At 35.2% G+C, this 12821-nt stretch overlaps 2 protein-coding genes across 2 annotated transcripts; both read left to right on the forward strand.

Moving 5' to 3' along the window:
* The first annotated feature begins 396 nt into the window (after positions 1-396).
* Positions 397-4467, forward strand: LOC138131176 (sodium-coupled monocarboxylate transporter 2-like). Its single transcript, XM_069048012.1, has 12 exons — positions 397-601; positions 887-1052; positions 1831-2038; positions 2088-2365; positions 2424-2491; positions 2543-2697; positions 2749-2889; positions 2943-3161; positions 3221-3368; positions 3511-3633; positions 3681-3799; positions 3852-4467. Exons 2-12 carry the CDS (start codon positions 938-940, stop codon positions 4225-4227), a joined length of 1950 nt encoding a protein of 649 aa, XP_068904113.1. The 5' UTR covers positions 397-601; positions 887-937; the 3' UTR covers positions 4228-4467.
* Positions 4468-5247: 780 nt separating this feature from the next.
* On the forward strand, positions 5248-11035 carry LOC138130255 (probable multidrug resistance-associated protein lethal(2)03659). The gene is made up of 11 exons (XM_069046685.1): positions 5248-5305; positions 5442-5646; positions 6617-6757; positions 6814-7047; positions 7100-7530; positions 7586-7742; positions 7795-9379; positions 9438-9588; positions 9637-9867; positions 9922-10871; positions 10933-11035. The coding sequence occupies exons 3-11, from the start codon at positions 6663-6665 to the stop codon at positions 10957-10959; spliced, it is 3861 nt and encodes a 1286-aa protein (XP_068902786.1). The 5' UTR covers positions 5248-5305; positions 5442-5646; positions 6617-6662; the 3' UTR covers positions 10960-11035.
* The last annotated feature ends 1786 nt before the right edge of the window (positions 11036-12821 follow it).

Below are 12821 nucleotides of genomic sequence, written 5' to 3' on the forward strand. Positions count from 1 at the left end.
GAAAAGCAATAATTATAATTTAGATACAATTTCCAGAAGTATCACATGTATTTTTTTATAGATAAATAAATATACGCAAACATTAAAAAAAAAACGAATTGTGTCTTTCTGTGTTCCTAAAATTTCCCAGATTCTCTTTGTGACAGATTTAACTTAAGTAATCAATAAAAAAATAGAGGAAAGTTGTTTTGCCCAGACGGATTTTTTTTTGTTTCTGACAGACAAACTACAATACTAGGGTATCTAACGTATGTCAAGTTTTAGTGAAAATTAATTAAAAAATCATATTTAACAGTTATAGGAAAGTTATTTACCAATTTGAAGAGATACAATATTTCCCCCTCCCGAATCATTTTTAACAATACATGGCCCAGAGTATATTAATGGTAAACTCTGTAGTATTTTCAGTTTGTGTGCTGACAAGAACATCAAGTGTTTTTAGTGTTGTATTGTTTTGAGACATTCTTTTGAATCTAATTACTCGAATGAAATACAGAAGTCGTTCCAATCGACAAATAATACAAATTCAATTTAGAAGTTTTTTGATATGAAAATAAAAATCTTATAAATGATAAAATTCTGAGGTTGGGTCGTTTAAACTGTGAGTATTTTGTCATACGAAAGAAAAATCAAAAAAAAAAAACTGAATGAATATGTTCCAAGTGTGTAATTTTAATTGTCCTTCATCTTGTATCTGTCGATTCTTTTGCTAGAAATACATAAAGTGTTCTTTGTTAAATGTAAAAAATCAAAACAAATACCTCAGTTTCGAGATATTCATTCTAACAATGGAAAAATACATCAGCAATTATTACAAAATTAAAAAACTATTAGTACTTAACGTATACATTTACTCGTACTCAAGCACCGATTTATTATTTTTCAGATATTATTTATAATTTATATAAAGTATTTATTTGTTAAAAAAAAATTAAAAATGAATGAAGTTATGCGAAGACTGAAAATGACAATTATTGTTTTTTATCTTGTGTCGTTGACCACAGTTTTACCAGTCGAGGGAAAACAAATTGAAACCAACGAAACAAATAACGGTAAGTAATAACAATAGAAATTTACGTCTTGTACCGAACGAAATATACACAGTGTCTCACCTAAGAGTTTCGAGCCAACGGATTTTTATAAATTTTAAAATGCAGATATTTCAGACAGTGAAGAGTAAAATCCCATCAGTATTTTAAAAACGGAATTTTACATGCCTTTTTCAAATGTTAAATCACTTAAGATTTATGTCAATAAAAAATGCTGTAAGTAGAAACTCGTCCTTGAAAGACGTCTGGTTTGCAAAAAAAAGAAAAAAACTGTGTTAAACGCGGCTGCAGAACCAGTTTACAAACCACTTACTTACTTCCCCGAATTAGTTTACTTGCTTTCTTTGTCAAATAACTCGATAGGGTTCAAAGATATTAAAAATATTTGTCGGAGGTTATCTAAGACCCTGCCATAAATTACCGGGATGGAGTGCTTCAAGATCTGTTTCTTTGTTGGTGTGATTTATGCTTTTAGTCAATATTTCTATTAGGGATACATATACTGTACATACTTTGGCACAAAGGACTGAAATATAAAAATAAATAAGTAAAAACTTACTCATTTTTTTCATGAAATTCATTTGCCTGTTTCAATCTCCCCTGTCATGTCTTCTTCCCTTTCTTATCTATTTTATACAACTATCTCTCAATCTTTTAGTACCACTTCTTATCGTACTCGCTTTTACCATTTATTCACCGTTCCAGTTCTATTTTTTCTCTTTACTCTTTTCTGAATATCCTTTGGTATTTACCTGACCGAATCAATTTCAACTTGTTCCAGCATCGCCTGAATGTGACAACATTCACATAAACACGCAGAACAGCTTTTGCTGGGCAGATTACTTAGTTTTGGGCACCATGCTCGTAGTGTCATGTGGGATAGGTCTTTTTTACGGTTTCGTAGGACAAAAACACACCAGCAGTGATGATTTTCTATTGGGAGGAAGTACAATGGGAACATTTCCAATGGCCATGTCATTAGCTGCGAGGTTAGTTTTGCAAAAAAAATGACCGTACGTGGTTAACTTTTCTTTTCAGTTTTATAACTGCAATAGAGCTTTTGGGAAATCCTGCAGAAATGTTTAACCATGGCACGCAGTTTCTAATTATCTGCTGTGCTTTCCTTCTGGTTGTTCCTTTGACTTCCGATTTTTATCTGCCAATATTCATGACGCTGCGATTAACTAGTAGTTACGAATATCTCTCGATGAGGTTCAGTACCCACGCGAGATATTTAGCTAGTAGCTTGTATATTCTGCAAATGGTGTTGTACACGAGTGTTGCAGTTTATGCGCCCGCTTTGGCTCTAAGTCATGGTGAGTAAAAGATATTCCTGTCGTAGCACTTAAAATATTTATGATGATGATTCTGCAGTGACCGGTTTGAATGTGTATTTGGCCGTTAGTGTGGTGTACTTAGTTTGCATATTTTACGCTTCTCAGGTGAGAAATAACCACGTGTATGACGACAAGGTAACAATTAATTTATTCAAGGGTGGAATGAAGGCTGTTATCATCGCGGACACTTTTCAAGCAGGAGTATTAATAGGGTCGATTTTACTTATTATGTGTTTGGGAAACCAATTTGTTGGCGGTACTGCAGTCGTACTGTCTGAAAATTACAACAGGAATCGATTGGAACTTTTCAAGTGATTATATCAACTAACTAGTTTTGTCCATAACCAACCGCATTGTTCCAGCTTTGATCCAAATCCTACCATACGTCACAGTTTCTGGTCTGTGGTTGTAGGGGGAACTTTCTATTGGATGACAATGTTTTGCTCAAATCAAGCTTCGATTCAGAAGTATTTGTCGGTGGAAAACCTCAATCAGGTGAAAAAGTGAGTGACTTAAATCTCCAAAAACTTCCAGACTCCAAACGGTCATTTTATAGGGCCTTGTGGACCTCATGTTTCGGTTTAATCTTGGTGTACGTCATCAACTTTTACACTGGAATGATTCTGGTAGCGCATTACAAGGATTGTGATTTGATCAAAACCGATCAGATTCGAGCCACGGATCAGATATTACCGTATTATGTGTTGTCAGAGATGGGCGATCTCAAAGGGGTTACTGGATTCTTCGTAGCCGGAATTTTCGCAGCCAGCTTGGGGTAAATTCAACACTCTTGTACTTATTCACTCGGATTTGAACACTTTATTTTATTTGCAGAACAGTTGCGTCAGCTTTGAACAGTTTGGCTGCCGTCACCATTCAAGATTTTATATATGGGGCCTTTAATGTTGTCATTCCGGAGTCCAAAGGGGCGTTCTGGGCTAAATGTATTTCAATTATCTACGGTGCCATCAGTTTTGCTTTGGTAAGATTTATTTTTTACCAACAAGCCAAGTTAGATGAAAGTTTCTAAAAATGAATGAATAAGAACCCGTTGGGAACGTTTTTGAAGTTTCTCCTTGGAATAGTTAAAAAAAAACCAATTTTTTTCTATCGTTTTTTTTTAGGTTTTCGTGGTCGCCCAGTTAGGCAGCGTAATGCAAGTCGCCATAAGTTTTAACGGAATGGTGGGTGGAGTCACTTTAGGCCTGTTTTCCCTGGGAATGTTTTTCCCTTGGGCCAGCTCAAAAGTAAGCCCGCGAGTAACTCAAAAACCATAATTAATTACTAATTCTAGGGCGCTATGTTGGGAAGCATAATTGCTATGATCACAATCACGATCATGTGCGTGGGTCAACATATCGCCCTTCTCAACGAAAATGAATTATCTGACGATGAAGTGCTGTCAGATGAAAGGTAAAGCAAACTACTGTTTTTATTTTTACGTCTTTACAATGTACATTTTCAGTGAAACTGTGTTTTTCCTCTTCCGAATCTCCTACATCTGGTATTCAGCTTTAGGTTTTCTTATAACTGTGATAGTTGGTTTGATAGCTTCCTTCATCTTTGGGAAGCAGGATCCTAAGGATCTTGACTGGAATCTACTTTCGCCTCCAGTCCGAAAACTTTTGTTGTCGTTTTCGGATAAAAACAAGCAGCGACTAAATATTCCATTGAAGTTACGACCCAAAAACAGTCAAAATGTCGCTTTCATTGGAGTTCTCAATATGGGTTTGGACATTAATGAGGAGAGCAAAACTAAAGAAATTACGAAAGATTTTGGAATGAACAAAGAAAAAATCAGAAAAATTTCTGCCCCCTCAAGTTTTGTAGTGACGAACTAGCTAATCAGTTTCAGGGAAACTAATACTCAATGTGTTTTGACGCTTACGATGTTTCGTATATATCTATTTATTAAAATTACGTAGACGCGAATTACGTTCAGAATAAGTAATTCCCATTACATTTGTACAATATATTTTAGGAAATGGACAGTATTATAATTTTTTAGTAATAGACTGATGATCAATATTTTTTAATATATTTATTTTTAAACTGATGACAATAAATGATTATTTATTTCATTACTTTGTAAATTGGCGTCATTTCCTTACAACGCCAACGGGGCGATCCGGAAGTGGAACGTTTGGATTTTTGCGAACAGCCGTTAGGTGTCACAGCATCACCAGAAATATAATATTGGAAGACCATAATGGAAAACATTTTTTAAATTTCTTCCAGTAGTTATATTACAGGGTGTAACAGAAATAAGTACATTAATTTTAACCAGTAACAGAACTCGTCATGATGAACAATTTTTCTATGTACCATTTTTTCCAAATCGACAATTTTGTTTAGCATTTCCCCCCCCCCCCATAAATTAACGCGGCGTTTGTGTAAATCTTCTAAGCACAGGTTCTAATAATGGGCAGTATTTTGATTTCGTAAAAATGCTTCACTTCTGGTCTCCAGTGGCGGGTAGCGAAATTTTTGGAAAATTTTAAACAATTTTAACTCATTAACGAGAATGTTTACGAAAAAAAAAATTTAGAAACGTTGTTACTCTTGATGAGTTCTATTACGAGTTAAAATTAATGTACCTACTTAGGTATTTCTGTTACACGCTGTAGATGCGTGTGTTCTACTACAGAATGCGTATTCTAAATGCATGAATTTACTATTTAGTGATTTTTATCTGAACCAATCTCTCGCACACAAACTTATCAAACTCTCTGTTAGCAAAAACAGCAGAAAGCTAGGCTTACATACTTACACAAGTGTATTTATGATGAAATGATTATCTACTACGTGGTTGCCATTGTTCTTTTTATCTCTTTTGTTTTGTAAATCTACTAATGTAGTCAAGTCATCTCTATCCGGTTTGAGATTATAAAAAAATCATCGATTTATTAAACTGTTCAGGTAACATAAAAAAATTTACGAAGATGTTCTATTTAATTTTATCTGTTCAAATTTTTCGGCAAATTGTTTTAGATATAAAACTGATGAATGACAGATTCTGTTAATTTCTTATTTATTACACATTGTTTATTTTTAGTAATGTCTGCGAGACAGTATCTACTACAACAATACATAAGTGTTAAGTCGGTACAGATATAACAAATATTTTGATAGTAACTAATTGTGTTTTATAAATAATTACTTGAAACGTTACCAACATCCTGATAAATATACTGTGTATCTGTTTGTTGTTTAGTATCACATTAGGCGCAAAGCTGTGTACATGTGAAAAGTTGTACGAGGTGAGTTGAATATAATAGTTTGAAAAAAATTTATACAGTAAGAAAACAGTCCACAACGCATATACGGATGTTACTTTGACATTTGGTATTTGGAATTATGTAAATACTATGACGAGTAAATAAGAGAAATGTTTGCATTTTTTTGGTATACGAAGAAAAAGTCTTTAATAAAAAAACGTGACGTGTCTGTTGAGAACATTTTAAATAGTGACTTGAGGTTTTGGTCTGAGCAATGTTTACATTTTCAATCAAACTAAAACATTTTCTAATCAGTTATTCCTTTCAACTTTTTCTAGTAGAGTTTGGAAAACTAACACATTTGAATACTAATTTGAGTTAGGAAAAGTGGAATATTTCCTAACAAGGGCGGAAATAATATTTCAACACTAAAAGTTCAATTCTGATTGTTTTCTGAGATACGTAAATTGAAATCTGTCAAAGATAACCTCAAAATTTACAACAAATTAATTTTTTTTTGCTTAAACGTTGTTCAATATTCATGCGCTGTTACTTTTCAGGTATGTTGTTGCATATTCTTCAATATCAAACGATTCACTTGTATCTTGTATCAGACATTTTAATAGGATTTCCGTAAATTTACTCGAGTGACTAACTTAAATGCCTTCACAAAGTTGGTTTCTTTTTTTATAAACAAAATTGTTTCTCCATAGTAACGAAGCAGAACAATCATGATTCCGCTTTTTAATTTAGAAATAATTAATAGAATATTAAAAATATCCTAATTTTATTTATTTTCCTCCAGTATAAAAAACCACGTAGGGAATCCATTTTTCCGTACACGGCATGTTTTTAATCTCGGCTATCGCGTCTGTAAATACGGGAGTTTTGGTAATCAAGGCAGTATAAGAGTAATTTGATTATCCTGGTAACTGTTACTATAATAATATGGAATTAGAAAATAAAAAAAAATGGGATAAACATACCTAACAGTTAGTTTCTTATTCTTTAGCAATTTAATAATTTGCAAAAACGTGTGGCAATTGAAGTCGGAGAATATGGAGGAAAGTCTAAGGAAAGACCAAAATTCATTGGTCAAAAAAAAAGTTCATCCCAAAGAAAGAGCCAATTTATTATCGAAACTATTTTTTTGGTAAGATTGATTGAAATAGAGAGAGAATTAATTTAATTTACACAAGAAATTCTTAGTTGGACATTTCCTTTATTTATGAAGGGTTTAAAAATAGATCTAAGCGATAATGACCTATACGGCCCTTTGAAATCCCACCGATCTGAGTCATTAGGAAGCAAATTACACAAAGCCTGGAAAAACGAAAAAAACCTTCACACCACACCATCCTTACGAAGGACAGTCGTAAAAGTTTATTTCGGCGAATTTATATTTTTTACATTTTTTACCCTAATACAAGAACTTGTGGTCAAGTGAGTCCAGATTAAGTAACGTCTCGTGAAAATCACATAATGGTCGTTTTAGAATGGGACAGCCTCTACTAGTTGGAAAATTAATGGAATACTATATACCTAATCAAACAGACATCACTAAAAACCAGGCTTATGTTTACGCATCTGGTATAATCGTCCTTTCCTTAATCAACAACATATTTCAACATTCTTGTTTCTTCGGACTCCAACACCTTGCGTTGAAAATGCAAATAGCTTGTCGATCCTTAATCTATCGAAAAGCTTTGAAACTTAGTAAAATGTCAATGGAGGAGAGTACAGTCGGCCAGATGGTCAATTTAATGTCGAACGATGTCAGCAGATTTCAGTATATTTGTTTGCACTTGCATCATATTGTTATAGCTCCAATTCAGACAATAATTGTGTTGTATTTGCTCTTTGCAACAGTTAATTCATCCGCGATGGTAGGTGTTGCACTGTTACTAGCCTACGTACCACTACAAAGTAAGTGTTCAAGAACGTAGAAAATTCGTTTTGAAAAATAAATCAATTCTTTCAGTGTACTTGGGAAAACTGACGTCGTTTTATAGATTTAGAACTGCAATGAAAACGGACAATCGAATACGTCTGATGAATGAAATTATTTCTGGCATAAAAGTGATCAAAATGTACACCTGGGAAAAACCTTTCGCCACATTAGTCGGACTGGCTAGAAAGTATGACCTTTTCTTATCATCTAGTTCTGCCAAAAAAACTTGTAATTTGTAGGTTGGAAATCCGGGAAATCCAAGCCAACTTGTACGTCCGTTCTGTCAATATCGCCTTTACAATGTTTCTTGTTCGAACATCGATCTTTTTATGTGTTTTAACATATGTGCTGACCGGTAACAAGTTACAAGCTCAGTTTGTTTACGTCGTCACTTCGTTTTATGGAACTCTGCGTCAACCTTTAACACTCCATCTACCTCGGTGTATTGCCATGTTGGCCGAAATAAACATTTCGCTGAAAAGAGTGGAAGCGTTCTTACTAAATGAAGAAACGAAACCCGATGGTTGTTCCCAAACCGTTGGAACAAACGTCGGAATAGCCATGAGAAACGCTTGTGTCAAGTGGATGAGTTCTTCCTCAGATTACACTCTCAACGATTTAAATTTTGACGTGGGTCCTCAGCAGTTGGTGGCTGTTGTGGGTCGCGTAGGAAGCGGCAAAACAACTCTCCTCCACGTGATTCTTAAAGAGATTCAGTTACTGAAAGGAGAGTTGGATGTGAAAGGAACGATCTCGTATGCGTCTCAAGAGCCGTGGATCTTTTCTTCCAGCATCAGGCAAAATATTCTCTTTGGACAGAAAATGGATGTGAAAAAGTACAACAAAGTCGTTCAAGTGTGTGCTTTGGAAAAGGATTTTGTGTTGTTTCCTTACGGGGATCGTACAATTGTGGGTGAAAGAGGTGTCATGTTGAGTGGGGGGCAGAAAGCTCGAGTAAGTTTGGCAAGGGCCATCTACAAAGACGCCGATATCTATCTTTTAGATGATCCCTTATCGGCGGTAGATACGCACGTCGGAAAGCAACTCTTTGAGGATTGTATCTCAGGTTATTTAAAAAATAAATGTACAGTGTTAGTAACTCATCAAATTCAATACCTTAGCAATGTAGACAAAATCTTTGTATTAAAGAACGGAAGTGTTGTCGCTGGTGGTTCGTATGCAGAACTGAAAAGTTCTGGGGAGGATTTTGTTAAATTGTTAAACACAGTTGAGAATGATGAAGAGGTAGCAGTAGATAAAACAGATCAGGCATCAGCTAACGGGAACAGGAGATCCACAGGTATTCTTAAAGAAAGTGATTTACCTGTTCCAGTTAAAGAACAAAGAAGTGTGGGAACTGTTTCGAAAAAAATTTACTTAGAGTATTTCCGCTTCGGAGGTAGTTACGTCTCTGCTTCGTTGATGCTTCTTGCGTTTATTTTAACCCAGGTTGGAGCCAGCGGGGTCGATTATTTTTTAACAGTTTGGGTGAACCTCGAACAGGAGGCTTTAGAGAAAAGTGACAACTCATCGACAACCGTCGAGTTGCAAACCTCGTTCGAAACAAACACGGATAATTTGCTTTCCGCCTATTCTTTAATCATCATTTTTCTCATTGTTGTGGCTTCAGTTCGTTCAGTTTCTTTTGTTAGATTTTGTATGAAAGCTTCAAAATATTTACACAACAGTATGTTTGCTGAAATTGTCCGGGCCCCCATGAGATTTTTCAATACCAATCCGTCTGGTAGAATTTTGAATAGATTCTCGAGAGATGTGGGAATCGTTGACGAGACTCTGCCGACTTCCTTGATGGACACTATTCAAGTAACTCTTGCAACAATAAAATACAACATTTGTACTTGTAACAAATTCTTTGTTAAAGGTTGCTCTAAATGTAATTGCGATTACGATCCTTTTGTCGCTTGTCAATCCGTGGATCATAATTCCGACTATCGTTATCTTTGGGATATTTTACGGTTACAAAACCGTGTTTCTCTCTACCAGTAGAAACTTAAAACGAATAGAAGGAACAGGTAAGTTGTCAGTAAATAATCTTTTGTCTTTACTATACAAAAGATTAGCTCGCAGCCCGATCTTCTCTCATCTGGCTGCGTCCTTACAAGGACTGTCAACAATCAGAGCATTCGACGCACAAGAAGTCCTCCAAATGGAATTTGACAACATACAAGACTGTCACAGTTCGGCTTTTTATATGTTTATGGCTTGCAGCAGAACTTTCGCATTTTGGCTGGACATAAACTGTATTATTTACATCGGTTTGGTCATTTTCAGTTTGCTCTTCATGGAGACTGGTATTTCTTTCACGTTACTTTTTCCAAAAGCTATTTTCACCATTGTAATTATAGAAACGTATGGAGGAAACGCCGGTTTGGCCATTACTCAGTCGATCTCTCTAACTGGTATGCTACAAAGAGGAATAAGACAATGGAGCGAGTTAGAAAACCAGATGACGTCAGTCGAGCGAATCGTCGAGTACACAGAAGTAACCTCAGAGTCTGACGATGGGAAAAAACTTCTACCGAAGGCGTGGCCGGAGGAAGGAAGAGTTGAGTTTTTTGGCGTTTCCATGAAATACTCCGTCGACGGCCCACACGTGCTGAAAAAAATCACGTTGGCAGCGGCGCCTAAAGAAAAAATCGGTATCGTTGGTAGAACAGGTGCTGGCAAGTCTTCTCTGATTTCAGCTCTGTTCCGCCTGGCACACCTCGAAGGAAAAATTCTGATCGATAATGTCGACACGTCGGAAATTTCTTTAAAAGATCTAAGATCAAAAATATCGGTGATACCGCAAGAACCGATTTTATTTTCTGGAACTTTACGGAAAAACCTAGATCCTTTTGACGAATACAGCGATTCTGAGTTGTGGAGCGCATTGCAGGAAGTAGAATTGAAGGACTTGCTAGCTGAATTGCCTTCTGGACTTTCAAGTAGGGTGTCAGAGGGTGGTTCAAATTTTAGCGTCGGAGAAAAACAACTTTTATGTTTAGCTAGGGCTATACTGCGCGACAACAGAATCTTGATCCTGGATGAAGCTACGGCTAACGTCGATGTACAAACTGACGAACTGATTCAAAACACTATTCGGCGAAAATTTCAAAACTGTACAGTTTTAATCATAGCTCATAGATTGCACACGGTCATGGATGCGGACAAAATCTTAGTTTTAGATGATGGACAAGTCACAGAATTTAACCACCCTCATTTGCTTTTGGAAAACACCGAAGGATTGTTTTATTCGCTCGTTAAGCAAACTGGAAATTCTATGGCGCTTAATTTAATGAAAATGGCAGAGAAGGTATATATGTAGATATTCAATTACATTATTACATTGTATTACAAGTGTGATAATTTTTTAGAGCTACAACTTCAAGGACTCTTCTTAAGCAAGTAACAATAAAAACTTATCAAAACTTAATATTATTTGTTATTTTAACTTTAATAAATACATACTGGATCGCATTATTATTATTTGTTGACTCTTGCTCCTTGTTCCTTTGTCAAGCAATATTATTCCACAGGCAGTTATCATTACGAAATACACCTATTCGTCATAAATGTGACAATTTGAAAAGTTTGGCAATATTAAAAAATGTTTCCTCGCTTATGTTGACCAAAGGAAATTGTAGTAATTATAGCAACAATCCCACAGTGATTATGTAGGTCAAATAGTCAATTTAATGTCGAACGATGTGAACAGACTTCAGTATATTTGTTTGGACTTGCAATACGTTTTTATAGCTCCAATTCAGACAATAATTGTGTTGTATTTGTCCTTTGCTACTGTTAATCCATTCGTGATGGTATGTGAATATACGAAATTAATTCAAAAAGGGTATTTTTTCAGTGTACGTAGAAAAAATTACGTCTGTTTTATAGATTTTAGGGTCAGTTTATAGAAAGAGAATTAAATATTTAATTGGAATTAAATTTTAATGCGCGATTAACCCATAAATCCGAAACTTCGATTGGTTCAATCTGATCACGTGTTCAGTTAATCTCGCATTTGATTACGATTAACTTAATTTAGCTACTGTAAACTGGCCCTTAGAGTTGCAAATAAGACTAACACGAATGACCGAATATACAGGGTGATTTTGAGTGTTGTGCAGATATTTTAACATGTGATAGAACCCCATAAAACGTAACAATTGAGCGAGGAGAAGGGGCTAATATTTTTTCAAAAAAAGTTTAGGAGCCACTGAATTTTATGAAAAAATGGGTCAAAAAAAGTTGTATAGTGAATTCCAAAAACATCCGAACTATCAAAGTTCCGTCAAGTTGTCACACTGATTATTGACAAAGCTGTTCTAGTACTTTTCAATATACATGGTTGACCATCCTGCAGTAATTCAAACTCCGCAAAATTTTATGACCCAGTGTCAATTACAATTTGTCAACAATTCGAAAAAAATGGAAAAACAGAACAGTAACTACTTAAAGCCAGAGAAAAGCAAGCAATTGACTGTTCTAATGAGATTTTCTGGTCTTTCTATTTAATGTTACATGTATTGTTAAAATTTAAACAACCAACAACAGCCAGAATAAATTTTGATCTGACCGAAATTTGACGGAAACATCCAAATCATACATAACCTCACAAAAAATAAAGCATGGTACACTTTCAATCTAAAGTTGTGTTTCAACTTTCAGCTGGGTACCTACAGTTAGGGACACGGAATTTCGGGCATCATTTTTCTGTCCCTTCAAAAAACTGCGATGTAAATCACTCTTTATTGTCAACGTGACATTCAAAAGTAAAATTTTGAAATTTATTTTCTGTAGACGTCAATTGCGTGTCAATCAAAATCGTTGCAAACGGTAAAATTGAGGTTAATAAATAATGTAAAGCCTATTTTACATTTTTTGACGGTATATTGACAGTGATGCCCGAAGTTCCGTGTCTCGAATTGTACACTGCAAAGAATAAATTTTCACAAATTGTGACACTTGACAGTAGACTTTTTTGTTGTCATTTAATCCAAAATTAAGTTATTTTGACAAGAACCTCAATTTTAACCTCAATTTAAATCACAAATGGCTTTCACCAACCTAGAGAAAACCGATCTATGATCTATGGCGAAGCCCGCGGACATTCAGAGCAAGCACGGCAAATCTACGGTGAGAAGTTTCCTCGAAGGATACTTCCCAAGCTCTCGTCAAATTAATTGCACTCGCTAAAAAGTACGAAATTTGCCTATAGGTAAGGACGGAAATTTTCTGTTGTAATAGAAATGGAACCATCTCA

This window comes from Tenebrio molitor, chromosome 5 (genome assembly GCF_963966145.1).
Source record: "Tenebrio molitor chromosome 5, icTenMoli1.1, whole genome shotgun sequence".
Taxonomy (NCBI): Eukaryota; Metazoa; Arthropoda; class Insecta; order Coleoptera; family Tenebrionidae; genus Tenebrio; species Tenebrio molitor.

Coding starts and splice junctions, on each gene's coding strand:
- LOC138131176 (XM_069048012.1), top strand. CDS start 938: ATGAATGAAGTTATGCGAAGACTGAAAATGACAATTATTGTTTTTTAT. Junction 2,366..2,423: donor CGCTTTGGCTCTAAGTCATG/GTGAGTAAAAGA, acceptor ATGATTCTGCAG/TGACCGGTTTGAATGTGTAT. Junction 3,800..3,851: donor GAAGTGCTGTCAGATGAAAG/GTAAAGCAAACT, acceptor GTACATTTTCAG/TGAAACTGTGTTTTTCCTCT.
- LOC138130255 (XM_069046685.1), top strand. CDS start 6,663: ATGGAGGAAAGTCTAAGGAAAGACCAAAATTCATTGGTCAAAAAAAAA. Junction 7,743..7,794: donor TTAGTCGGACTGGCTAGAAA/GTATGACCTTTT, acceptor TGTAATTTGTAG/GTTGGAAATCCGGGAAATCC. Junction 9,868..9,921: donor TTTGCTCTTCATGGAGACTG/GTATTTCTTTCA, acceptor TTGTAATTATAG/AAACGTATGGAGGAAACGCC.